The sequence below is a fragment of the Caretta caretta genome, chromosome 12 (genome assembly GCF_965140235.1).
Source record: "Caretta caretta isolate rCarCar2 chromosome 12, rCarCar1.hap1, whole genome shotgun sequence".
Taxonomy (NCBI): Eukaryota; Metazoa; Chordata; order Testudines; family Cheloniidae; genus Caretta; species Caretta caretta.
The window spans coordinates 32806883-32831369 of NC_134217.1; the positions used below are offsets into that span (position 1 = coordinate 32806883).

The 24487-nt window shown below is 39.8% G+C and overlaps 1 protein-coding gene and 1 long non-coding RNA gene across 4 annotated transcripts in view; one reads left to right on the plus strand and one right to left on the minus strand.

Moving 5' to 3' along the window:
* Window positions 1-24487, minus strand: part of LOC125645277 (uncharacterized) — a 344743-nt gene that overhangs the window by 223632 nt on the left and 96624 nt on the right. The window lies entirely within an intron of this gene.
* The window catches only part of CDYL2 (chromodomain Y like 2), a 79957-nt gene that overhangs the window by 28837 nt on the left and 26633 nt on the right, over window positions 1-24487 (plus strand). Inside the window, exon 2 of the mRNA XM_048870582.2 lies at window positions 18073-18667. Coding sequence (XP_048726539.1) covers window positions 18073-18667 — 595 coding nt within the window. The remainder of the gene's footprint in view (window positions 1-18072; window positions 18668-24487) is intronic.

Sequence of the window (24487 nt, forward strand, 5' to 3'; positions counted from 1 at the left end):
TTTTAAAATGTGCATTGACCCCTCAAACCTGGGATGTAGTGTTTTGGAAGTTGGCTGATACAGTTTCATTACAGAAGATACAATATTTTAGACTACACCATCATATTATTTCTGAGATTCTAAAGCATTTACAGAAATATGGAGACCATCTATTTAACTTACTTTAAATGACCTGGATCATCATTACAGGGGAATTTTCATCAAATGTGGGGGTTTTAGAGGCATCCTGTAGGGATCTGTTCTTGGCCTCATAACAATATCTTTCAGAATATCTGTTAAAAAGTCAATACCTTTATCAAGGAGGGGAGCAAAAGGATTTTTGTTTGTTTATGCAAGGTCTTTGAAGAATCATCTCCTGAAAAATGTTGTTGAAAGGTTTCTTCAATAATACATATAAAATAATTGCTTGTAAACTTTGACACATAGACTGATGACACAAAGATTGATGGAGGGATAAGATGCTGCGGCTGAGATAGCTAACGTAATTGTTGGATATATAGGGGAATATCGAGTAAGAGTAAGAAAGAGGTGCTCTCTTTATGACATTGATGAGACCATCACTGGATGTCAGCGATCCCTCAGAATTCGAGGATGGTTGTCTTTCATAAAATGGTAGCCAGTTATTGCTGGTGGATCCGCAGGTGGCTAACGAGACCGGTCTGGGATCCACAGATCTTGTCACAATTGGGGCAGACATTTCCCAATGGAAGGGGCAGATCTGGATTGTTGAGTCAGACTGAGTCCTTTCCCATTTCTCCATTTCCAGTTGTTTCCCAAAATACTGGGATCCTTGCCACATGGTTCTTTTTCATTTTGGTCAGTCGAGAGCTTGGTTTTCCCATTAGTTTATGTCAATATTGCACTTTTTCATGTTGGCTTTGAGGGCGTCTTTGAAGTGCTTTTTTTACCCACTCCTTTTCCATGTGCCATGGCTCAGTTGTGAGAACATGACCTGCTTCAGGAGTCGATTTTCTGGCATTTGAAGGACATGACCAGCCCAACAGAGTTGGTGGTGGATGATAATAGCTTCAGTCCTGGAGGTTTTGGCTTGGGACAGAACACTGATGTTGGTATATCAGTCATTCCACTTGATTCGGAAGATCTTGCAGACGCACCATTGATGGTATTGTTCAAAAACCTTCAGGTGTCTATTGTACGTGACCCAGGTTTCACCACCGTACAAGAGAGCAGGGATAACAATGGCTTGGTACACAAGAAGCTTGGTCTAATTCTTGATGTCACAATCTTCAAAGACATGTTTTCTCAAATGTCCAAAAGCGTCACTGGCGCAATGAAGGTGGTGTTGAATTTCTTCATCAATGTCAGCTTTCTGTAGCAAATGACTGCTGAGGTAAAGGAAGTGCTCAGTATTCTCCAGTGTCTCTTTATTGATCTGAATTACGAGAGCAAGATCCTGATGATCTGGAGTATGTTGGTGGGCTTCTTTAGTTTTCTTGATGTTGAGTGTGAGGCCGAGTTGGTTGTAGGCCTCAGAGAACATGTTGACTATTTTTTGAAGATTTTCTTCCGAGTGGGCACACAGGGCACAGTCATCTGCATATTGCAGTTCAATGATTGATTTAGTAATAGTCTTTGTCTGGGATCAGAGGTGAATGGGGTTGAAGAGCTTGCCATCCATTCTGTATTGAATGTCAAGTCAGGAGAAGAGCTTGTCAGAGCTTGGAGTTCCAAAGAGGATGGATCTAGACTGTTCTCAGTGGTAGCAGATGACAGAACAAGGAGTAATGGTCTCAAGTTGCAGTGGGGGAGGTTTAGGTTGGATATTAGGAAAAACTTTTTCACTAGGAGGGTGGTGAAGCACTGGAATGGGTTACCTAAGGAGGTGGTGGAATCTCCTTACTTAGAAGTTTTTAAGGCCTGGCTTGACAAAGCCCTTGCTGGGATGATTTATTTGGGGATTGGTCCTGCTTTGAGCAGGGGGTTGGACTAGATGACCTCCTGAGGTCCCTTCCAACCCTGATATTCTATGATTCTGTGATGAGGATGAACTGTATGCCTTGTTGTCAAGGTTCCTCCCCCACTCTGAACTCTAGGGTACAGATGTGGGGACCTGCATGAAAACCTCCTAAGCTTACTTTTACCAGCTTAGGTTAAAACTTCCCCAAGGTACAAATTAATTTTATCCTTTGTCCTTGGAATATCCACTGCCACCACCAAACTCTAACTGGGTTTACTGGGAAATGTAGTTTGGACACATCTTTCTCCCCAAAATCCTCCCAACCCTTGCACCCCACTTCCTAGGAAAGGTTTGGTAAAAATCCTCACCAATTTGCATAGGTGACCACAGACCCAAACCCTTGGATCTGAGAACAATGAAAAAGCATTCCGTTTTCTTACAAGAAGACTTTTAATAGAAGTAGAAGTAAATAGAAATAAATAAATCACCTCTGTAAAATCAGGATGGTAGATACCTTACAGGGTAATTAGATTCAAAACATAGAGAATCCCTCTAGGCAAAACCTTAAGTTACAAAAAAGACACACAGACAGAAATAGTCATTCTATTCAGCACAATTCTTTTCTCAGCCATTTAAAGAAATCATAATCTAACACATACCTAGCTAGATTACTTACTAAAGTTCTAAGACTCCATTCCTGGTCTGTCCCTGGCAAAAGCAGCTTACCAACAGACACAGACCCTTTGTTTCTCTCCCTCCTCCCAGCTTTTGAAAGTATCTTGTCTCCTCGTTGGTCATTTTGGTCAGGTGCCAGCGAGGTTACCTTTAGCTTCTTAACCCTTTACAGGTGAGAGGATTTTTCCTCTGGCCAGGAGGGATTTTAAAGGGGTATACCCTTCCCTTTATATTTATGACATTGTATTTGCCCTTGCACTGCATATTGTATATTTTGAACATTGCACATGACATTCAGCAGCCCCGGGGGAAGGTCTTTGTCAGAGCAGTAGAGAATCTGACATCTTTTGTGCTCACCAGTACTACTACAATCCAAAAGCCAGTTCACTACTGGATTTTGTCATCCGTGTGTCCTGACCGTTCAGCCAAATATACATGTTGGATCCCTGTGGCACACAATATATTACATCATGAAGTGCTCATTGACCCTAGTTACAGCTCTACTATTATTAATATCTATTATTATTCTTCATAGAGTACTATAGTTTTGTATAGTGCTTTACAAGCAATAAAAATTAAGTGTCAAAGATCAATAATTTGGGAACGCTAAGCTTTGTCATGAAGTTCTCTATTAAAAGACAGTTGTTCAAATGGTCAACCTCACTACAGATCATTTTCTCATGATCTACAAATGTAAAGTGGATTCTTAATTCCTCTTCAAACAGCACAGAAATAACACTCTTAGACATGTGCACATACTCCTAAAATCCTTAGTAAATCCATGTAAAATATATTTTGCCTTATTCTTATCTGGAAGGCTAGCTAATATTCCTATAAAAATTCCAACTTGATTGAGGTTTAAGTTCTTCATATTAGTCTGCACCTGACAACAATAATATGGGTAATGCTTTCCCCAGTATTTACCTTGCTTATTTTAGTAGCTCTGTTGCAGTAATAGCATAGGATATCCCTTCACCTTGTACATTATCACTTATTTCTGCATTATTTTTCCTATATGTGCCTTTGTAACCCATGTACTCTTTGGAGGAGAGGACAAGCTGATATAGGATCATAAATTCTGCACATAATTGCATCATCATCTAATCCTGGATGGTACATTTTTGCTCTCAGCAAAGAAAAACTTGCATTCATCATATGAACCTGCTGTTCCCTCCTAGCATCCTTGGATCCTCCTGGTCTTTTCAGGACACTGCATTGCATAAGCTACTCACATAAATGCTAAATGCAGGTATCAGCTGGCATAAATGCTAAATACTGAGAGACAACATAAATTAATGATCTTTCTTTTCTTCCATTTTATGCTGTTTCCTAGGCTTCCAAAGAAATAGCTTCACACATTCTCTTCATCATAATTTTCAACTTGCAAATGGATTTAGATAGACATTTATTTAACAGTACCTTCCCAACCTCTGGTAATACCACCTAACTATCATCGTAATTTTCATCTCTAGATCTCAAATAACTTAAAAAGAAGGCAAGTGTCATTTTACAGATGAGGAAACTGAGGCACAGATAGGTGAACTGACTTGTCCAAGGTCACCCAGTAGGTCAGTGGCAGAGCTGGGACTAAAACCTCAGTCTTCTAAGCTCCAGTCCAGTGGTCTATCTACTGGACAAAACTGCTTCTAGGCTAAACATCCAAGCAAACACTAAAAATAGACTACTCCTTCTGTTTCCTTTAATGAGGAGACTTTAGCACCAATAACTACTTCACAGTGTAGCCCATTTAATATCACAAATTGCCCATTTAGTGATTAAGAATGCACCCTATATAAGACCCTGCAACAAACCAGCCCAGTCCTATCTTGCCCTAAAATGTCTGAGAGAATAGATGATTCTTGCAGTGTGACCTGAAAGTCAACAAATCAAGGAAGGAAGGAAGTTCCAGAGTTGCTTATGGGAGATCCCCTGCCAGCAGCTTCCTAAGCCTGGCATCTGTTAGCTCAATCACATTAACTAATTACAAATACCATAGAAAACTTGGCCAAACTTTATATTAAAGTTCCATTGATAAACAGTTTATACAGCGTTAGTAAATGATGATATTATAAACATGTTACGAACATGAGTAATATATGTTATAGAGGATTATAAGTTCATCAGTAGAAAGTAGGATAGATGGTTATAAGCCATGTTTATAAGCAACCTAATTAATTGCTAGGCTCTGACAGTCTCTAATAATTAGTCATTTATTAAAACACCTTTTAATAACAAATCATTTATAAATGGAACCTTAATGCAAAGTGTGACTCAAAACTTTATAAGTCAAAACCAAAATCTGAAATTCCACCCAGAAACTAACTGGAAGGCAATGTAGATCTCAGAGCACCGATATAAGTGTTCTCTGCATGAACCTTCACTTAATAAGGAAGTAGCTGCAACCTTTACCAACTTAAGTTTGTGACTGGTAATAGTGCCATGGAGAACAAACTGCAATAGCCTAATCCAAAGTGACGAAGGCAGGGATAACTGTAAAAAAGTCCCACATCAGAAAGTCCTGTGTCCTCATCCGGCTAACAAATGGCAGAAAAACTCCCTCAGTTAAGGGGACTGATATAAATCACCATTTCTTCTGGTTGCTTTCCCCAGCAGCACAATCATACCCCAGCCATGCCCGGATGGAGCCAGAGCTTCATCTGAGCTCCAGTTTCACCCTGACACTGAAGAAGTCTCTGTTCACCAAAAGGGTCAGGAGACACAGATATTAGCATAAAGACATTGTAGCTCAGGCCTCCTCATTAACCTGCCTAGTAGCCTCATGTGCATGTTAAACAGGATGGACAACAGCACAGAACCCTGTAGTACTCTGCATGGGAGAGCCCACAGGACAGATGAGCAATTCTTAATACCACCCTTTCAGACTTCTCAGAAAGAAAGAATGGATCCATTCCACAGCAGCGCCGTCTATACCTGGGAGGTTCTGCAGACATGTCACTGAAACCCCATGATCAAGAATAATGAAGGAGGCTGGCAGGTCTGAAAGAACCAGCAAGCAGAAGCTAATGGTGCTTGACTTGTGTACAATACCGAGGCTGAAACCAGATTGACTGTGGTCAAGGAAAGCTGAAGATTCTGGATATTGCCAGAGTGGCCTCACAACAGGATCTGTTTAGCTGTCCCTGAGGAAAGCAGAAGGGAACATGTGATTGTCTGACTCTGCTGCATACCAATCTCACTCTATCCTTCCTGTGGTGTTTTACTTCACTTTCTACTGCCATCAGAGTTCTGTGACTACATAGTAACTTCTTTATTCAACACTCTAGCTATGGTTAATGGGGGGTGATGGGAAGAACTGACTTCACTGCCTTGTTTTGGTCTTAAAAAATAGCAGACTTCAGACTGATTAATGCAGAGAGCTTTTCTGAATTTACAAAGTGTTACTTTCTGCATGGTGACATAAGCGCTGCAGTTTGCCATGCAGCATGGTGTAGAGTCAGAATATAGCTCATTTCACACATACACAACTTGTACAAGCACGATAGTGTTAAGGCTTCTCCATAGCAAGTGGTCTTTCATTTACATTGTGAGGAAACGGTCGTTCACACACACATTGCCTCTGATGACCCCAGAACATGTACTTACATCAAATCAGTTAAATATGCTTCTGCCCCATTGCTTCATGGCCTTCACAGACTGCCAGTCTCGTAATGTAGCCTTCTAATCAGCTATTCTGTGGATTCTTGGAAACACATCAGCCTGATAGCTGCTGACAGCTTTCATAACTGTCTTTAGCACTATCAGTAAGGTAGTAGTTTGTTCCTTCCAGGCACCCATAATATATTGATTTTACATTGGGATAGATTCTGATCTTAACTACACCAGTGCAAATCTTGAGTGACTCCACAGAAGCCAGTGTGATAACTGAGGTCTAGATCTTGCCCAGTGACCTTGCTCACCTGAATGCTGTTTCTGAGAGGATAGTAGGCTATCGTTCTTCCTTCTTGGTAGTTATTCTTATGCTGATCAGTATCATCTTGTTATCTTGCGCTTCCCCTCACCTATCTTTTGTATCGACCTGTTATATCTCGTCTTATAACTAGAGCATAAGTTCTCCACAGCCAAGAAACTGCCCCTGAAGAATACCTACTCAATGTCCCACTGCAAGAAGCTGGAAGAGAAGAGCCTCTCTGAATAGATAAAGTTCCTATTGACTTCTTTGGAGTTGTGGGTGCTCGGTACCTCTGAATATTAGATCCATGGGCTCACCCACTATGAGCAGACACTTCTCAAAAGTTGAGCCCTACTCTCTTTTTACTTGTGTTTACGACTCTGTTGTGCAAGACGGTTATACAAATATTTACCTGCCACACAGGAGTGCGGAGGCTTATTTTATTACTGATGCTGAAAGAGGGGCACTACAGCACAGAAGTTCAAACAGTTATTAATATAGCATTAAAAGTGCACCTTCATTATTATCTTTCTTCACTGAATCACCACTTCTGGCTGATCTTTGCGGTAGAGGCAATAGGGCCCAACTGAAGTGACTGGTAGTATTTCTACCGGATTCAGTAGGTATTAATCAGGTCCATAGGGAGAAGGAAAAGACTGGAAGAAATTTACAAGAACAGGAGACCTAAATAACTTGCAGTGGGGAAATAGAAGCACATGAAAGATAACAGACAGAGCTAATTAACTCTAATGGTTTCAGGTGCAGCTTTTACGTAAACTAGTAATTGCTTCCTGTACTTCTGGACATTGTAAAATAACCCCCTAGCATTTAGTTTAATGCTCGTGAAAAGTGTCTTTAATGGCACTCGAGTTAAAAATATAACTGCTTCTAATATGTTCCTGTACCTGTTTAAAAACATGACTAATGTTAACATCTTTCCAGCATATTCCATAGTTAGAGCTGTGCTACTGTCACAGAAATACCAGCCCTCATAAGGTCTTTACATCCTGCCTGCATCCTACTAACCTTTTCTTACTCAAATTATCATCATTGCCATGAGTAGCACTCCTGAAGCTGGGCCAAATCCTGCTTCTGTGGAGGCAGTGGGAATTTTATCATTGATTTCCAAAGAAGCAGGATCCGGCCCTTAGCAGAAAGAAAATATAGCCAAATCCTATAAAAGCAGTTAGTATAATCAGTCAAGTACAGTGGTATTTTTATGTAATACTGAGTTTGAAATTACCTCTTTAAATTTCAGAATCTTCGGTTGATAGAGATTTTCTTTTCAGGTAAATTGGCTTTAACAGATAAAACTAAGATTCTCAAACAAAATACAATGGGTTAGAGCCCCGGTTGGCTTCAGTATAGCTTCACTGATTTCAATAGGTCTATGCCAATGTACATGTCTATGTACAATGTACATGTCTATGCCAATGTCTGTCCCTACATGCGTTTCTGGTCAGTGGGAGTGCAGTGAAGAGGATAGAGCAGTGGGTAGAACTGGGCAGTAAAGTGGTAGAATCTATAGATATTTAATTCTTTGCAGACTTTGTCAAATTTTTTAATTAAACAAATGTTCTCAATTAAAGATAGATTTGTACATTTTCAGTGAAATACTCCAGTAATAACAGTGTATGTTTTTACTATCATGGTATCTCAGCAGGCAACCAGTGAGTGTTTTGCACAAGACCTTCAGCTGTGAAGTTAAAAAGCAAAAAACAAACAAAAAAAACCAACCACCACCACTCTCAAGTTCCCTAATTTTAAAACCAAGAGAAATAAAAATAATTCCAGTCTCGCACCTGTGTAAATTAGCAGTAACTCCATTGATGCTAATGGAGTTATGGCATTGGAAAGCCAGAGTAAGTGTGTTCAGAATCAGGCCCTTACTTCTTAATGCTTATCAAAGTTGTAATTAACTTTGCATCCTCATGCACCTGCATCCTGTCTCATGTTTCACTCCCTCAATACATATGAGTAAACTCAGATAGGCCAGATTATCAACTGGTCCAACACTCCATAGCTATGCTGAACTCAAGGGGAGCTATGCCAATTTACACCACTTAGGGATCTGGCCCACAAAAGCTGAAAGCCAAATTTGCATCTCCTATGGTAGGCAAGCATTGTAGTGCTTTACAAAATATAAAGTCTAATTCCCCGTTGAAAATGTGTATTCCTCATTCCACTTGTATTCATCAATATTAGTCACAAAAATAAACCATACAAACATAGCTCTACAAACATAGCAATAAAACAAAGGTTATCCACTTCTCAAATCTTTTGCATTAACACAATGTACAGGCTTTATTTTTAAATCTCACTTATAGCAGTAAATAGGAACCTGTACTTTTTTCCCCCTTTGTTAGCATGTACACTGAAAACACATCTATTGTTTCTATATTTAAAGTTTGCACTACACCATTACAAAACAAATTTAGTTGCACAGTAAAAACTACCAGCTTTAGCTTAGTAGTGAACTAAAAATAAGTATTCGTCACCAAACTCAAATGTCTTGGGTGGAATTCTAGCAGCTTCATTTTGAAATAAGTTATACTAGCAGGATTGTGGAGTGTGCAATCATAGCCAAATTCTAATTTTTAACCCAACAGAAGCTGAGACATTGGGAAGCTTAGCTTCTTATTTTGTGCTTTTTGGGAAAAAAACAAAACAAAAAATACTGAAGAACATTCAGTGGCTTACTTCCTGTACAAGGGAACAGTTTACCCCTGCCTTAGAAAATGGTGATAAGGCAATGTAATTGCATCATTATTCTTTAAAATAAGTGGGAAACCCGTCTTCATTATCTTTCCACATGTTGCGCTTTGATGTAAGTGAGAGAGTTTTGAACTATTTAGACAGCCATTTTCCCGTTTTTGTTATGAGAGAAGGGAATGTGATTATTTTGATGGGAACTTACTGCATTCAATATTATTTTTGAACAGACTAGATTATGTCACAGAACTACATCTAAAATTCTAAGATTCTATCTACTCTTTTATTAACCTAAAGAAGCCACATTAACTGTTATGCATTCTAGTTCTTTTGATGTAATGGTGCAAGGGTATGGTCTGTGTTTTAATCTTTTTATGTACAAAGAATATTGTCTATGTAAATTAAACCTATCCAAAACCAAGAAATTTTCCTAACGACACGGCTCTTAATTCTGAAAATCTTATCAGTTTTCCAAAATTATTTTCTAAAAATAATTAAATGTAAGAGTTTCCAATTGTTCTTCTAAGCGACCTATCAAGAAAACACCCAGGGCACTGTGTGTGTGCGCTTGCATGTCCTGTCATCCCTCTGCTCCCCTTTTCTAGCTCTGTTCTTGAGGGTAGTCACAATATTGAATTACACAAAAATTCCCTTCTTCCAGAGTAGGATTCTTGTATATTTCATTACCCTGATTGCTCATATGAATAGTCAGCAAACACAGCACTTTGACCATAGGTGGTGTTACAGTATGTACACCCACAAGTAAAAGCTTGGGAGGTCTCTTTTTTTCCTATCTGCAGGCTGGGCAGTGTTCCTTTTAATAATTTAAATGTTAGTACTTACACTACAATGGCAGATGGAATTTCAAAATCCACACATTGCATTAAGAATCTGCCTTTCATTTGAATGTACATTGGAACCCTTGATGTAGGCTTTTAGATGGGAGTCCAGCTAGCAAGACACCCTCAAAAGCTACAAGTTGATGACAAAATTAAAATCCACAAAAGCTAGGAAGGGGGGATGTGGCATTTTATCTGCATTGGAAATTAAATGGACCTTCCCAATGGGAAAGGTACCATAGCACTGTGGACTTTCCTGAAGGATGCTAATGTATTTTGTATGTACTAATGCAGTCAAGTGGTTTAGAAAATCCCCTGAAGGTTAGGGTGGGAGAGGAATATGGTTTGAACACAGGCATTATTTTGACAAATTGGAGTAGGGAGAAGGGAAAGGCAATTAGATTAAAGCAGGAGAAAGTTGCAGTAATCAAGGTGAGAGAAGACAATGAAAATAGGTTTTGGTAGCAGAGACAGCAAGGAAAAGATATTAAAGAGAAAGAAGCATTGGACCTTGTAAATAAGAGACTGGAAATGGTCGGAAAAGGAGAAAAAGAGAGAGAGAGAGAAGATTACATTGAGACTGTGGGAATGAAGGCAGGAAACATAATGGCAGTTGTCAAAAAGAAGTAGTGAAAATAGGCAGAGGAGAGCAAAAATTGGAAGACAAGATGAGAAGTTCAATTTTAAAGAGATTGAATTTCAGATAGTGGCAGAAGTTCTAAGAAAAGATGCCAGGAGGGAGCCAGAGATGTGAGCATGGATGGAAGAGCCATAGTTGTGGTCTGTTTGGTTTTTTCAAACACAACAGGCTGTGGGCTGTAGCCTCCTTTGGTGTAAACTGGTATAAAGAGGAGCTGGCCAGCTGTACTCCCAGGTTTCAGCCTCAGAAAACCAGAATATTTCTGATACAAAGAAAGGGAGAAAACTGTATTACCTAGTTTCACACAGTGTCAGGTTTATGCTTCATTTTCTTTAACAGAGTTGGACGCTATGCTCATGAAGGAAAGAGAACAGAGTGTTCCTAAAGTAGGCAAAACATGAAGCCCTGATAATATGGGGGTGCATGTGTGTACTGTACAGTACATCCCTCTAATGTATACACTCCTTGTCAGAATCAGAGGTCCAGATGCACCATAAAAGTGTAGACTGCCTCTGAAAAATCTTTGCTTATGAAAACTCCTCCTGGCCCCGATATGTCAACCTCTAGTCCTGATGCCATTATTAAAATAATGGACCCCTCCTGTACCCGCCCTCCACTCTCCTCCTGGGCATTTGCATCCACCCAATTCATAGCAATACACATATAGAAACATTTCAAGTATTTCCAAATACTATTTTGAAATTTCATTGTTTCACTTTTATATTCTGAGTATTCTTTGTAGTCTAAGACATCACAGCAGGCAAACTAGTGAACATTTCATGGACCTTTTTAACAGTTCACTCACTTCAGGAGAGATTCCAGAGGATTAGAAATTGGTAAGTCTAAAAACAGAAGCTAGTAAGGGCAAGAAGTAGAGCCTTGTTAGCACCAGAGCTTTGTCTGTTGCACTGCTTCCCTGAAGATGTCTGTTGAAGTTCTGTCTGTGGGTGACTTAGAACAAGTATATTTTCCTTTTATATATTTGTAGCTATTTAGCTTTTCCTCTTTCCTTCACTATGCAGGTTCAGTAGGGAGGGTTTTTTGCAGTTGGGCCAGTGGATCTCTTCTAGTTTTTAAGCTTTGTGTTGAATTTTGAAAAGAGGCCCAGCACCCAGATGTTCCCATTGCTTTCAATGTGAGGGCTGTGCACTGCTGAAAAACTGGTCTTGTATTTTTACCACATATTGCCCTGGTGTTTGGACAATCAGCTTTCTGTAAATTAAATTCAAAGGTCAGAAATATGTGAATGAGTTACAGAGGAAGGTGATGGAAGCGAAATTCGTGAGGCACCTAAGGTTATTTCTGAAGGAGAGAGGACGGTAAGTGATGGAGTGGAAAAAGCAGGAAGTTAGTACAATAATGAATTTTTAAAAGGCAAGAACGTTGGATTGGATGGTCTTTGTCTGTTTCCTTACTTTGCCACCTTCTTCACAAGCCCTTTCTATCTCTCATACCATACTGGGGCCCAACGTGGGACAAAAACTCAAAATGAAGGAGACACACAAAAGTAGTGCAAGTACTATAACTCACAGTAATGAAAGGCAGTTCTTCCAGTCCATGCCAGGAAGTCAGTGTGTTCCTCCACATTGCACATTGACAGAGGCTGTTTTGGTGTCACAGATTACTATTTACAGCATCTGTCCACATAAAAATATATGTGGTCAAAAAAGAGGTGATTTCTTCTGCCCATTCTGGAAATCAGGATTTCGGTATGTAATCTTCCAACCATATCCTGTTGGAAAGGTGATTCGTTTCCATGATTAGGCAGGCTGAATTATGTATGGTCTTGCTGAAAATGTGAAGACTTTTATATATGCTGTGTAAACCTGATTATCTGAATTGTAACAGCATGCACATTGCTTTAATTATATACCAATGCCTGTTGAAGTCATTGAACAGATAAAATTAATTTTTAAGGGTTGAACCTACAATTTCTTTGAGATTTGATCTACTACTTCTACACACAAATGATTTGTATGTTGTATTTTTTATGAATGAGCAAAATGTGCATGCTTTGTACGCAGTATGTATCATCTCTGTTCAGCAGTCCATGCTATACAAATTTTGGAAACCACTGATATAGAAGTTCAAGGGCTAATTCAAGAACATGCATAGACATGACTTGTGCAATTTCACTAATTACATTTAACTGGTTATTTGCTCATGCAATCACTAATTGCATGCACAAATTCTGCATTCACATTTTAGTTTACAAAGTACTACAGATCTGTACCATTGTTTCGTGATCTAATACTAATACTGTGTCCCCATATATGTGTTTAATCAAAAAGGATGGTATTTCATTTATGTCATTCCTCCTAACCTATATAGGAGAGAATACTGCTAAGATTACGAATCATCCACACTTGAAAGTTGAAAAGTAGTGTTAAAAATGCATTTCCACAGATGTCATGGTTTCATTGCATTTCCTCTCTTAAAACGTATTTAGTAACATTTTGATTCACCCAGAATTAGCTTGTATGCCTATCGTATAGTCAAAGGAGGTAATGACACATGTAAAATTCTAACACTCTTAACTATGATTCTTCTACAATGTACTTGTGCTTATAAAAGACAGGACAGCAACGTAATTAGGTCATGTCATTTTTATTAGATTAAATATATAGTTTCCCAAACCAAATACCGTATAATAAATTCAAGCGGCCAAATACAAGACTACCAAGACTGCTTTTTGCAGATGTTATACATTGTTCATTGAGGAGTGAACTGATGGTAAATATGGAAAATTAAGAAGTGGAAGTAACAGAGATCTTTCTGTACAATCTACTTAAACAGAAATTGTGTATTCCGGGAGAAAAACTAAAATATCATTTCCATTAATCACTAGTTGTCAGAATTATTTCTTAAAGAAAAATTCCTATGAATTTCTGAGAGCTTATAGTAAATGCAAGAAGATTATTACATAGCATTTTTCAGCTGACATAGTAGAAATTAAAACCAATCATTCTGGAAAAAAATATATGGCCAATCATGCTGTTGGTGTTCACTGCACGTTGAAGTAAAATGGTGGAAATTGTACCATGTGATGGGGAACAAATATGAAATTCATATCCAAATTGAAGCACTGATGTGCTTCTGCTGAATACATTTAGACGACAGAGCAGCATAAATGAAGGACATAAAGCTACAGGGAAAAGGGGGCCATGTTGAAAGGCCCAGTAATTTTGCTTGGTGCTATAACTATATTCAACAGTGCACAAAGGGACAGCAGTGAGGGGTAGGTAGGTACCTAGTCATATGTATTGACCATCATTTGGTGCCTTTTTTCGCTCTCTTGTTGCACGTGTAGATTCGTGGTACTCTTGTCTGTCTGTCTCTCGGCTCCTATGTTGTACTAGAAGCAATTGTGTGTTGTGTGGACCACTTCTCATATTTTCCATTGCTAGTGTGCTATTCCTTAGGAATAGAGTCTTCTGGTTCTCCCTTCTTGTCTATGTAGACATTTACAGTGCTCTATTGGTGAAGTATCTGAATACTTCCCAAACGTTAAAAAGAATAAACAAAATGACCTCTTTCCTTCTCAGAGGTAGGATTATACTTGAGTGGTTAGTAGAAATTATGTGTGAGAGTTTATTATGGGAAAGCTAGGTTGAAAAGATATTTTGTATGTAATTGTGAAAATTGTGAGGTCCTTTGTCATCTATGTCTCCTATGAGAGTGAGGCCCACAGTTACATTCAGCTCCTGTTAACGATCTGTCTTTTGTAATCAATAACCCTTCCTCATGGTTATTGTTCTGGTGGAACATAGCTGCTGCAGAGGTCATGGTAGCAAAGGGAGAGGTGATCTCCCAGGTCAGTAGAGTCAGCATGATAAATATTTTTGTGTTTCAAGACAGATCTAGAATTGGACTTTGTACACAGTGGGAAGATTACCAGTGTGATGTGATGTGACCACAGCAACTTTGTTACTTAGCAAATGGTCTTCTCAATTTTGTACCAATTGGTGCTTGTCCAGGACACATGACTTCTTTTCTTGATACAGTGTGCTGCAATAATCAAGGTCATGAATGTGTGGATGACTATGGTCAGGAATGCATTCCATAATTTGATATTAAATTTTCTACCAAGCCACAGACAGAAATGGTAGGGTTTTTTGCAATTAGTGTCATGTGGACATCTGATAACATTAAATTCAACAGGATCACAATGCTTCAAAGCAATTTAACAATCTGAGGACAGATGTCCTTAAGATTGGACTTTATGGAAGAGGCTAGTTCTTCTAAGTGCTTTTTCTCTCCCTACAAGTCACCTCCACCTTGCCTAGATCAGCTTTAGCCAGCTGCTCTTCATCATTGTACTTATTTCAGGATGAGAAAGCTGGAAGAGGGTGCTGTTATATTCAGTGTGAAGGAGATGTTGATTCACCTATTTCCCCAGTGGCTTTCTGTAGATATTAAATAAGATAGAAGATTGGAAGGAGCCGTGATGGATTCCACAGGTGAGTGCAGTGGAGATGGAGGAACAATTTCCCATCACAGCCCTCTCATGAGGTGCCTCCTACAGTCCTATTGCCTATTGGAGGTGGGACTGTAGTGTTTGGGGATCAGTACTAATAGATGCTGTTGCAAGGTCCAACAGGATGACTATGGATGTACTGCCCCAGTCTATAGAAATCAATTACCTCTACCATTCTCTGGCCTGAAGCCAGTGCTGTAGGGATACTGACAGCTGACATAGGAGATTGTGTTTTTGCTAGTGCTGTGATATCATGTGGAGGAAAAAAAAGAAAAGAATCTAATGTGTCTTTTAAAAATCAATTTAAGCTAACCTGGACCTCAAACAGTAAAATTGCTTAATCCTAACCATATGCTTATTGCTTGGTAATGCAGAGTTAAGGTCGTTTGTGTATCCTAACTGTACATTTCCATAACTTAAGATGTTTAGATTTCTCTCCACCCCCACCCCCCACCCCCAGTTTAACCTTGAATCTGGATTGCGTGGGTTTATAATGCTTAGTTTGGGGAAACCTACAATAACCATGTAATGTATTTGAACATAAATTACTAATATGTACTCTTGACCTTTACTACATCTCAACATAATTTTGAGCTGGGAATGGATAAAAATATGTGGGATTGGTTTTATATCTAATCTGGAAAAGCATTGGACACTTTTGTTTTATACCTTTTGAGAAACAGACCACAGTCACTGATAATGGGTTTTGCACTGTAGTTGTAATCTTTTTAACTCTAATGCATTATTTTATATTTTCCAAATGGATCTCTTTCCTTCAGGATTCTATTGATGCTGCACTAAATGGATTGATTTAAAACTCTGAAAATTCAAAGATAAACATACAGACACAAATTCTTTGGATAGTTCTACACTTAATCTGTATTCTCTTTCCCATAGTTGCCCATTAAAATGTGTAAATACCAGCTTTCCCCTTTCTAATCACCGTCTCCTTTTGATGCTCAGTTCCTTCAATGATTTCATACACCCTATCATATAAGTCAGGGATCAGCAACCTTTGGCATGCAGCCCACCAGGGTAAGCCCCCTGGCGGGCCGGGACGGTTTGTTTACCTGGCATGTCCGCAGGTTCGGCCGATTGGAGCGCCCACTGTCTGCGGTTCGCTGTTGGCCTGAAACAGCAAACCGCAGCCAGTGGGTGCTGCGATTGGCCGAACCTGAGGATGCACCAGGTAAACAAACTGGCCCGGCCCGCCAGGGGTCTTACACTGGCGTGCCACGTGCCAAAGGTTACTGATCCTTGATATAAGTAATTGTGATGCCTAAAATATTAAACTGAAGCATCACTGAAGGACGCAGGTAGAAGTAGCCGGCTGCTTATATTATTTTATTATTCACTGACGGCCACAAGTGTGCTCAGGGTGGCACAAATATAAATGAAGACACAGTCACTGCCCAAGAACGGAAACGGGTTTCTTGGAATTTATTACTGACAAGTATTCTGGTCAGCAGTTTTTCCAGCATTCTTTTTTAAATCATGCCTTCAGAATTTGAGGGCACCAATTTTATGCATGCAAAAAAATTTAATTGTGCAAACAGATCAATATATGCATGTGCAAAATGAATTCAGTTGGACAATTTTGTGGTCTAAAGGGTAGTTAAGGAACTAATAGTAGATATGTCCAGAAAGGAATGGGAGATAACTGTTAAACAGGTATTTACTTTTGGCGGGGGGAAGTGAAAATAAGCTGAGGGAAGTGGCACAGTGCATGTAAACATGTTGACTTTTCACCTCTGGGGACCAATAGAAGTTGTTGCATTAACCCATCTAATTTTTTCTTTGTCTGTACCAGTGCTGTTAACTTCGCTTTATACATCTGGAGAACTGAATTAAGTTTGGTGTCAGATGCAAATCAGTTTCAGTTTAGTGTCAGTCATCAGAGGCCATATTTTCAAAAATAAATGTGCTAAGTTCACATACACTATGTGTGTACACAAACTTCAGTGCAAACACTGCATCCATAGAGAATTCTGAATTGGGGAGAGCTGGCAAATATAACACTACACACACAATGTTGCAAATGTGGCCCTCAATGTACAGGATGACCACACAATTTAGTACAATTTCTTTGCAAGACAGTTTCAGAAATGAAGTAGCAGGGGTTCATACAGTTCAGGTAATAAGAGAACCGTCACTATCAGAGCATACATACACACAGAATAGAGTGTTCAATGTATAAAGAGTGCAGCAAAAGACACTTTAGCATTTTTCAATGGGAGGCAGCTGAGAAGGATGACAATATGGTCTCATTTTAGAAATGCAGTTTCAATGGTAACACACATTTTTTACTGATCCTAAGCCGCATATATTCCTAGAGTTAGCCATACTCAGAAAACACAGTTGCACATGATTACAGTTAAGATTCCTTTACAGGAAAAACAGGTGAGTGCCTGCAAATGGGATTGCTATGAACATACCAAATGGGCCAGCTTAGTCCCTCCATATATACAGCCAGATCTGCTTGTGAGCATTCTTTGATAAATGAGGACATTTAGCTGTGATACATAAATGGAATATCAAGCAGTATATACAGAAGCCAGGTAGGCCACATCAACAGTCAGCCAGGGTCTGCTGAGGATCTGATGGGACTACAAGTGTGGGAAGGGGATCGGAGAGGTTTCTAAAAAACAAGAACATGCTTGATCTGTTTGGCAAAATTTCTGGTTAGCCTGCTTAGACAGTACACAGCTTTCAGTGCCAGAATGCAATATCAGTTTATATTCACATTAGGGACCTGATTCTCATTTACACGAAGGTCCCGGTACACAGCCTCTGGTAGTGTAAAGACACCTTGGTGTAACTGAGGATCAGGCCCTAAATGTTTTTCATGACTGAATTGTTTTTCTTTCTAACAGCTAATGGTATCTCCTCTTTTTCTATTAGGTTGAGAGGATTGTTGACAAAAGGAAGAACAAAAAGGGCAAATGGGAATATCTTATCAGATGGAAAGGCTATGGAAGCAATGAGGACACCTGGGAACCTGAGCATCACCTATTGCATTGCGAGGAATTTATTGATGAGTTCAACGGACTACATGTCACTAGAGAAAAGCGAGCAAAACATGGGAAACAGACCAGTGCACCAAAATTTTTACGAGAAAGCCGAGGGTCATCTGTTGAGAAAATATCACACAGACCTTCTGAATCTGGGAAGGCCAAAGGGTCAACACATAAAAGAAAGCGAATTAACCCATCTCTTCAAAAACAGAAAAGAGGGTACACAGCAAAGCCAGCACCTGCTGGCGACAGAGCCGCTAAAACCGTGACTTACCGAACTACCCCCAGTGGTTTACAGATCATGCCATTGAAAAAGCCTCACAATGGCCTGCAGAATGGAGATTCCAGTCATGAGAAAGATTCTAGACATTTTGGGAATGGCTCACAACAGCAAAACATGGATTTAAATGGCCACGAAGGAGAACATGATTTGCCCAGCATGTTGGAGGTTAATAATGATGTGCCTGTTGTGAATGGAATCGGTATGTGATTTAAACAGCAACAGTCTTTTCTGTTGGGTTTTAATTGTGGCAATTGATAACAAAGAGCCCCATTCATGGAAAAGTTATTGTCATACTGCATGAGTAATAAGCACATGAAAAAGGTCCAGACTCTTTGCAATTTGTACAATTTTCCATCGATCTACTTCTTCACCTCCCTCCCTTTTCCCACTGAGTCATGTGAGGCAATGTGGACTGTGTCACACACCTCTCTGGTGTGTTTTATTTACGGGTATTTGTGGGGGAGGGATACCAAGGAATGGTGTGGGGGCGACAGTTGAGGTATGTACAACACTGAAATTCTGGCTATACCTCCTACCAACTCACTAATAATTGCTTCTCAATTCCACAAGTACTGGCCCAGCACTCCAGAAAAGGCAGGATCTTGGAAACAATCTTAGTATTAATTTTTTGCCTAAAGTTTGTGATAAATGTGCTTGGATAATCTTAAGGTACTTATTACTGCCACTAGTAACATCTTTGAGGTATTTGTTCAGGATTGCCATTCCAGAGCCCGGAAGTCAGTATCTCTGACAGTGACTTGATTCATAGGAAGGTGCAAGGCAAAGACTTCATTGGAAGATACAAGGAATCCTGTAGTAGACAATTTATAATAACCTGCCCAGAGGGGACGTTTATTCCTTACCCCAGTAGTTAGTGGTTGGCTTATGCCCTGGAGAATGGAGTTTATACCTCTTATAAAAAAATCATCCTGTTTAACATAATTGTGGAGTTTCTTATTGCCCACAGAACTGTCAAATCCTTTTTAAATCATACTAAGCTCTTGGCATCAATGATACCTTGTATAATTTCCATGGATTAATTATATGTTGTGTATTTCATTTATAGGTTTCTCCCTTTCAATTTAATTGAATATCCACTTGTTCCTATATTCTGTGAAAAGATAAATAGGAGCAACCAATTTACCATGCATCGCCTCAATAAGCCAGGTCTTTTCAATCTCTCCCCATATAGCAGTCTTTCCATGCGTCTAATTATTTTCATTGCCCTTCTCTGGCCCCTTCTGTTTCTGCTGTATATTTCTGGAGATAGTGTGAGCAGACCTGAACGCAGTATTCCAGGTGAGGGTGCACTGCCGACTGATGCACAAGACGGTTTTCAGTATTGTTTTTGATTCCTTTCCTTATACTGCCTAACATTTTGTTTGCTTTTTTGACTGCTGCTGCACAGCAAGCAGAGGGTTTCACTGAGGTGTTCACAATGACCCACCAACCTTTTTTTCTGAGTGATTACAGGTAATTTAGAATCCAGCAACATGTATGAGTAGTTCAAATTCCTTCCATTGTGCATTTTCATCTGCTATCATGTTGCCAATTCACATATCTTTGTTAGGATATCTCTCACATATCTCTCTAGTGCCTCACAATCTCTTCTAATCTTCACTAACCAAATTTTGTTCACTAAAAATGTTTCTATCACTTCACTTCCCTTTCAGATCATTTATATGTATATTAAACAAACCTGTCTTACTACAGGTCCTCAGCGCAGCCCGCTGTTAATCATTTACCATGATGGAACAAATGGTTTCTTTTCCACTCTTTATTTTTATTAGCCAATTTCTAGTCCATGATAGTATTAGTTTCCTTAATAGCCTCTTGTGAATGACTGTCAAAGGCTTTTCGAAAATCCACATAAATCATATCATATCACCCAGTTTTCCATTATCCACTACATTGTGGACACACACTCAAAGAACTCTAGTAGGTTAGAGAGGCACAGTATTCTTTTACAGGAGCCATACTGGGTTGCCCCATCATGGCCATCAAGGTGTTTTTAATTCCTTAATTACCGTTTTGGTATTGTTTCCGTGACACAAAAGTATGCAGTATATTTCGTTGCTAATCTCATAACCTTGATTATTATAGTTACCCCAGCAATTGCCACACTAGACAACCATTGCTGTTATTTGGGTATTACAGAAGAAGTTCACACCTGCATTTTGTGAATTTAAAGCCTCACAAGTGAGACGCACCCTAATGCCCATTAATTTGAACCCTTTCAAGTGCGCATGCAGGCATTAATAGCACTATACTGTGCATGTTAGCCAGTGGAGGCCTGAGGCTGAAAATAAGGCACCTGTGTTCCAATCTGAGCATCCAAATGTCCTGTCCGATCCAGAGAAAGCTCATCTTTAAGCATATGAATAATCCCAATGGCTTCAGTGAGGCAACTCTCATGCTTAAAGCTGAGAGCCTGGGCTTCTGTGCTTTGCTGGGTTTGAGTGAAGGAGTCAATTTGAAAATTGAGCTTCAGCTGTGTTGTGTGTATAACATTTACATTATTTTTCTTTTCTGCAGTTATAGGTTTTAACGAGTGAAGGTTTTTCATGCCTAGTGCTCTTAGTTTTTATTTTTCAGTACACAATATATTTATTCAGAATGCAGTGGTTTTACCACATACCTTTCTTTTATATTTTAAGATCATTTTGTTAAAAGGGGACAATAAAACAAGAACTCGAGGGGCAAAAAAAATTTCATTTGTCCTCACAGGGGAAAAAAATGGCTTCTCCCATTCCTTCTTTGAATAATACCCTGGACAGGTCTGTCCTGAAAAAAAGTCCTTCCTTGCCCTGAGCTCCCAGGTGTGCAGACACTTATGGATGGCTTATGGCAAAACAGCAGATGGCCCGAACTATCTGAGAACATTTCTTTATAATGATTTTTACATTGTATCTCCCCAACTCCTTCACTTCTATTTTTGTGCTTTGCACTCTTGTCTTGCTCCCCTCACTCCATTCTGTTCTTCCTGCAGCCAGAAGCAAAGTGAAGCTGAATTTTGATCACTACATCTTGAGCTTAGATGCATCTCCTCCAAAAGTTCTGTGTCTAGCAGCACTCCTGAGTTCACGATTCCATCCAGTCTCACTTTGCAGTTGCCAACATGCACAATGGAGAAAAGAAAAAGGGGACAAACTATGTAACCAAAATAAGAGGGGAAGGGATAGAAAACGGGGGAGAGGAGGAGCAAGCAAGACAGATTAAAAGTAATGCTTTTGAAGTTTTTACCATAGGCTTTTGAAATTTTTCCATTCCCTGGCAGGAAGAAATTAGAGAGTGTGACAGAAACTGCAGGTAAACCAAAGAAATCTGCATCACTGTTCATTTCCAGCCGAGACGAATACGTTCTCCCCTCAGTTTGCACACTTATAGGAAGGCTTATTAGCATTAATACAGATGCCAGTTGTGATGAGGGCATATGTCTACTTAGTATTGGACTGACATCGCCAATTCCTTTTACATAGGACAGCAGCTAAGTCTTCAGTCATCTCCAATCTTGGCTATAGTCCAACCCAGAGCTTAGAAGTGAAAGGCCCCATATCCCATCACCATGAACCAAAAGTGCCTTTCAGCCTATAGCAATAATGAATAATTGAATTAACCTGATGATTATAATTATGCCATAAGATGAGTAACCCTATAATTAAATAACCTGTATTTTGTCTAGAAAATACCACACATACTAATGATGCTGTAGAAATAAAATAATTATGTTCGGGGACTGAGTTTCAGTGGCTCCCTAAAGTGGCCTCCACTAAGGCATGCCCAGCTTTGTATGCACATACACTTGGATGGGCTAATACCTGCACATCCCACGGATACAATTTTCACCAACAAACTCATAATGTACTTGTAGATGTGTGTGTGCACATGCATGCACATACCTGCATGCACATTACTGGAAGTTTGGACCACTGCGCAGCCATGTCAGACTAAGCGGAGCAGTTGGGATAGCCACAAACACAGCTTTTGCCTCTACAACCCATGGACTTTCTTCCCAGGATCTGCCGGATTGGGAGACTACACCTTTTGCCCACAATCTGCACCCTCCCGACTAAGGAGATAATTTCCTAGAAAAATACTGCCTCTTCCATAGACTTCTCTGCCAAAGGGAAGAATCCAGCCCCGACCTTGAAAGCCCAGATCAAATAGTGCTTACCATCTTCTCCTATTATCTTTTAAGGGAATCAACAGCTGGTGATAAAAGCTTCAAGCACCTCACAATGTACATTAATAGCTATATCTTTAAAATTCTAGTGATCAACCCCACCTTTTAATACATTTACCAAAATAAAAAGAAATCTCCATTCTGCATTCCTCCACTTACTCTTAATATTCCTTAATCACAAGATTACTGTATTTTATTAGTTCTGTTACCTAGAGCGGTGGAACAGAACCATGTAACAAATGACTATATGAATACTTACATCTGCCTCCATTAGGGTAAAAGCTTTTTGCCTGGTGGACATTAGAGGACAACATAATCAAAATGCCCTGAGCCGCACTGGTTCTGTCCACTACGGGGCTGCACTTGCCATACACACAGCTAGTCCATTTCAACACACAGCATTATAATTCCCGTGAAATAGCCACATCCTCTCAGCTCTTTACTGTCAGTAAGTATAAGGGTGTGCTGTAGGTTAATGTACGCTGCTCTTGTTTCCTTTGCATCTGGCCTTAAACTAGGAACACCTATTGTCTTGACATTGCTGAGGAGATGCATGCTGTTAGCCTTGCAGGTCTGGACTCTTTTGCCATTGTGAATGGCAATAATAGGCCAGGCCATGAGGAAAACAAACACTAGGTAAACTCTGGAACATCTGTAGAAACTTTCTGTAGTTTGCAGCAGTATTCTGATGACATTTGTTGTCTTCTGTTATCGCATTGCTCTCTGCTTTTTCATGATACTGCAATTGAGAGTGATTGTTGTGTCAAATTCCTTGACAACATCAAATGTGTCCCTTTAAATAGTCGTCTTCCTGCTCTGCTCTAGTTCTGCACACCATCTGCTGAAGAATTCCTGCTTGTTATGTATCACTAACCACTGTATCTTTCCATTATGAAAACCTTCATAGTGTCATGGTGTCCTTCATTTAAATATTCTCTATCAACCCAGTCTCCTGCTTCCTTTTTTTCCCCTTGTTCTGTTAATTATAGGAAACAGTAAAATGCAACCAAAAATATTCACTCTCTGTGTGTTGTTGTAGCCAAGTTGATCCCAGGATATTAGAGAGGCAAGGTGGGTGAGGTAATATCTTTTTTTGGACCAGCTTCTGTTGGCGAGCAAGACAAGCTTTTGAGCTTCCAGGGGTCTTTTTCAGGCAGTGGTGCTGCCTTCAGAGCTGGGCAGCTGGAGAGTGGTGGTTGCTGGCTGGGAACCCAGCTCTGAAGGCAGAGCCGCTGCCAGCAGTAGCACAGAAGCAAGGGTGGTAATACCATACCATGCCACCCTTACTTCTGCGCTGCTGCCTGCAGAGCTGGGCCCTTAGTCAGCAGCTGCCACTCTCCAGCTGCCCAGCTCTAAAGGCAGGGAGAAGTAAAGGTGACAAAATTGTGACCCCCTAAAATAACCTTGTGACTCCCCTGCAGCTCCCTTTTGGGTCAGGACCCCCAATTTGGGGAATGCTGGTCTCCCCCATGAAATCTGTATAGTATAGGGTAAAAGCACACAAAAGATCAGATTTCACAGGAGACCAGATTTTCACAGTCCATGACACGTTTTTCGTGGCCATGAATTTGGTAGGGCCCTACTCATCAATTCTTAGCTAACATGGTGGCTGGAGAGACAGTGTGGTCTAGTGCATAGGGCACTTGACTGGGTTGTTCCTGGCTCAGCACTGAACTGCTGTATGACCTTAAGCATGTCACTTCTCTGTTTCCTTTCCCACCTTTTGTTTCATCTTTTTAGACAGTACATCTATCAGGATGAGTTTTGTATAGCACCTAGTATCATGTGGTCCTGAAGTCCTAATATAAATTTTGTTCCCTTGATGACTTTTACCAG